Source organism: Grammomys surdaster, unplaced genomic scaffold (genome assembly GCF_004785775.1).
Source record: "Grammomys surdaster isolate TR1022 unplaced genomic scaffold, NIH_TR_1.0 136, whole genome shotgun sequence".
NCBI lineage: Eukaryota > Metazoa > Chordata > Mammalia > Rodentia > Muridae > Grammomys > Grammomys surdaster.
Genome location: NW_021604594.1, coordinates 7,899,135 through 7,903,338, shown reverse-complemented (window position 1 = coordinate 7,903,338; position 4,204 = coordinate 7,899,135). Strand labels below are relative to the sequence as shown.

At 42.4% G+C, this 4,204-nt stretch overlaps 1 protein-coding gene across 1 annotated transcript in view; it reads right to left on the bottom strand.

Annotated features, from left to right (window-relative positions):
• Positions 1-532: 532 nt before the first annotated feature.
• Positions 533-4,204, bottom strand: part of Prkra (protein activator of interferon induced protein kinase EIF2AK2) — a 17,243-nt gene continuing 13,571 nt past the window's right edge. The window contains exons 7-8 of the mRNA XM_028762972.1: positions 3,024-3,198; positions 533-1,173 (exon numbers count right to left, since the gene is read on the bottom strand). Of these exons, the coding sequence (XP_028618805.1) occupies positions 1,016-1,173; positions 3,024-3,198 (333 nt within the window). The 3' untranslated portion in view covers positions 533-1,015. The remainder of the gene's footprint in view (positions 1,174-3,023; positions 3,199-4,204) is intronic.

The following is a 4,204-nucleotide window of genomic DNA, read 5'->3' as shown; positions in this document are numbered from 1 at the left end:
TCTGGAAGGGTTTCTGATGTTAATTGTTTGCATTTTGTTAACACTTTTTAAAACTACTAATTCATCTACAAATAGTTATGTCCAAGGCCTATGTTTCATAGGCCTAGAGAAAAATCAATATATAAATTTGCAGATCATTTTAGGCCACAGGTTTTTCCTTTGACTTTCTGTAGTAAGCTAGCAGCATGTAGACAATACAAATAAAAATGGTCATAAGAAAGTTCACCTACGCCGGGTGGTAGTGGCACACGCCTTTAATCCCAGCACTTGGGAGGCAGAGGCAGGTGGATTTCTGAGTTCGAGGCCAGCCTGGTCTACCAAGTGAGTTCCAGGACAGCCAGGGCTACACAGAGAAATCCTGTCTCAAAAAACAAAACAAAAAAAAAACAAAACAAAAAAAAGAAAGAAAGAAAGAAAGAAAGAAAGAAAGAAAGAAAGAAAGAAAGAAAGAAAGAAAGTTAGTTAGTTCACCTACAAAGAATGAGGCTAAGATCAAGTGAGTGGCTGTTTAATAAAATGCGCAGAGCCCCCATTATAAGAACAGCTCTTTATTCCATGGTTTCAAATACATAACAAACCGATCACGTTCCCTGAAATTTAGCAACAACACTCATCACAAGCCTCAACACTCTAGTCTAAGGGGGTTCTTCGGAATCCACTTCACAAAGCTTTGCACAAAAGGGTTTAAGCACCAGTGAGACTGTTGCTAGCAGTACTTTGACCCCTTCACTGTTACAGTCAAACATGCATGTTCAGCCTATGTGTCTGACCCTGTAAATGGATGCCACACTCAGCCTTGTGGTACAAAGTTTATAAACACAATATACCAATACAAAGTTGAAGCCATTAAAAAGAGCTTAATAACAACTACCAGGAGACATTTAAATCTGGAAAGCTGACAGAGTCTGAAGAGATTTGGAAAGGACACGAAGACGTACACTACGGTAAATGTTTTACTGGGAAAGAGGTGCGAGGGAAACTTCTTTGTGCCGCGGAAAGACTTCCTACTCTGAGCCTACTTTCTTTCTGCTATTATCTTTAAATACTGCAGAGCATTGTGAGCAGCGTCACTCTGTGCATTGCCACAGGAGATGCCTGAGCCATGACACACGGTGATAGGACTGGTGGACAGCTCTGCGAGACACTGATACTGTCCATTGGCACTCAGCTCCTCTGTAACGACACATGCAAACATGACAGTTAGTGCTGGGTACACGTAAAGCAAATCCTTTAGAAAACCATTTGTTTCCATTGGTCTTGAAGCATCCACAGTACATTACCTCAGTCACTCATCAGTGTTTACGCACAAAATGGACAGAGAGTGGGGTGTGCCAGCTTAGACCTGAGTTCCACTTGGGTAGAGGCAGGACGACTTTCAATTCTACGCCAGCCTTAGCCATACAAAGTTCTAGATTCACCTTGGGCGTAAAGCCATTTCTAGGCTGGCCTGGGCCATAAAGCAAGATACTCAAGGGGGAAAAAAAATTAAACAACCATCAAGCGATCAAATAAAGAAAAAAATCAATAAAAAATAAGACAACCACCACCATCTTCCCCACATGCTCAGCTGCAACAGTTCTCAACTGTTTCATAACCACTAAAGAAATCTGAAAGAAATGCTGATAGCAGACTTCATGTTAGCCCACACAATCAGAAATCAGGGCCGGGGTCTGCCATAGTTGGCTGTTGCGTTTCTATGCCATCTCCAAGGAACTCTAAATGTGATCACTTGGAGAGAATTTGCAAATCACTGAAGCAGAGCACACGTCATAAAGGGGAAGAACCATTTATTAAAGGACAGGCAAGGCTGGGCTTTCTGTTAGGAAGTCACTTTCAGTAGGCATTTAGGCAGAAAGACCTGATGCATGGAACGACCATACATGAAGAACTCTGGGTTATGGTGTCCTAAAAGCCCAGGAAACAAATGCTCTCATCATCCGATGAGTCACTCACCACAGGTGGTGAAGTGAAGGGAAGAAGTAAATGTGACATACAAAATGTGACTTAGAGTGGCCATGGGGGCTGCTGAGATGGCTCAGTGGGCTAAGGCACTTGCTGTGCAGGCCTAGAGACCTGGGCTTGGTCCCTGAAGCCCAGGTAAAGATGGGAGAAGAGAACTGACTCCGCAAAGTTATCTTCTGATCCCACACATGCTGTCTCTCTCTCGAGCGCACACACACACACACACACACACACACACACACATACACACATACTAGATGATAACTTTTAAAGTGACCACCGTTAAATAATATTTAGTCACTCAATTTCAAGGACCTATCTCAATAGCAATAGGATTATTGAATGAGTGAATGGGATTTCTAGTTACCACATCTAAGGCCTTTGTCCCTCCCTCAATAAAAGAAAAATTGATGTGAAGCCAACTGTTTGAAACTGAACAATTCCATGCCATCCACAACTGTATCCATTTGCATAACCTGACAGGACACTTGCACCCATTAGACATTTATCCTTCCAAGTCCCTCATAGATTGGTGGTCAGATGTAAAACTGTTCAAATATCAGAAACTCAAGTGACCAAGCAGTTTCACTCCTGGAAATTGAAACTAGTATTCAAATACCAGTGATCACATGTTCTGATATAGCACATGAGTCCAAAGAGCCCAGAAGTGGAAACAGCTCAGGTGTTAAAGGAATGAGTAGATGAACAAACTGTCAAGTGTACATTCAATGAGCTGTCACTCTGCCATACAGAGAAGTGATGGTGTAATGCCTACCACAGCATAGCAGCATAGAAAAGTATTGTGCCAAGTGAAAGAAGCCAATCGCAAAAGGCTCCAGTGTGATCCAGTGAAATAGTCAGTAGAGGAACAGCACAGGCTGGTGGGTGCCAGGAGTATACATTGAATTAAATAAACACCCACAGAGATGGAACATAGAGATGTTTTGCGCCCACAATCCCAGCACTTGGGAGGTGAAGGCAAGGTCAAGTATGTATTCGAGATCAGCATGAGATTCATGAGACCCTGATATTAAACATGTCGGGGCAAACAAAAAACATACCTATATCCAAATACGTTATGTTGAAGCCTTGCTCGCTGGCGATCTCACTAAGCAGCTGGATGTAATCTGTGTTTGGGAGACTGAGGAGGCTCCTCTTCAGGAGGTTGATCTTTTCACCAGGGGAATTCCTCAAGGAGTGCCAAGTACATCCTAGAGAATGTCCCACCATGTTCGTCTAAAAGGCAGAAAGGGAAAACTTCAGTTCCTAATTGGGCCAGTTCCAACATCAGTACCAGGGTAAGAAAACACAGTTGTTCAGAGTTGATGGAGAGACGGGGTCAGGAGTTAAGAGCACTGGCTGTTTTTCCAGAGGAACCAGCTTTGTTTCTTTCTAGTATTATATATGTCTAGAAGAGACACTGCCAACAGAAATGCTCTTATTCTGATAAATTCTTACAACTTAGGCCAGAGAGATGGCTCAGCAGGTAAGGGCTCTTGATGCCAAGTCTGATACCCGAGTTTGATCCCTGGGACTCATAGTAACTCTTCCTGCAAGGCATCCTCTGACCTCCATACATATGCACCTTGCCCCCTCCCACATACCTAAGTGTAGGAAATACTTCCTGTTGATTTCTGAACACACCCACCCACCAAAGTGCTTGTTTATCGCACCCTCACCAATAGCACCTAGTTATCAAACAGTGCAACTTTCACCAACTTAAAAGGTACAAAATATCTTATTTGGCATGAATACACTGAATATTTTTCTTTTCTTTTATATTTTTTCCTACTGAACTTTTTAAATTGATGTGCACAGGCTTTACATGTACAAAAGCTGACTTGTTTGTTTTAGTTATGTTGGTTGTATTTATAGTTTTTGGCTGTATCATAAGTTCTAGTCAAATTCATTTGCTTTCAGATTTTAGATGTTAAGTTATAGTCTAAAAGACTTCCTATCCCTAAGAGTTTTTTTTTCCAAAAGATTGTGTTTTCTAAGACAGTTCTATTCATGCTCAATCCTTGATCTGGGATTTACTTAGGGATGGGGATATGCAATCTATCTACACGAGAACATACATACAAATACACTATCTCCCATCCTCCTCACCCATGGCTGTCAGTTGTTCACAGCACACCTGGACCATCGCATCCTCACCTGACTGCCAGCTGTCCACGCTGTACCTGGACCATCGAATCCTCACCTGACTGCCAGCCGTCTACACTGTACCTGGACCATCGCA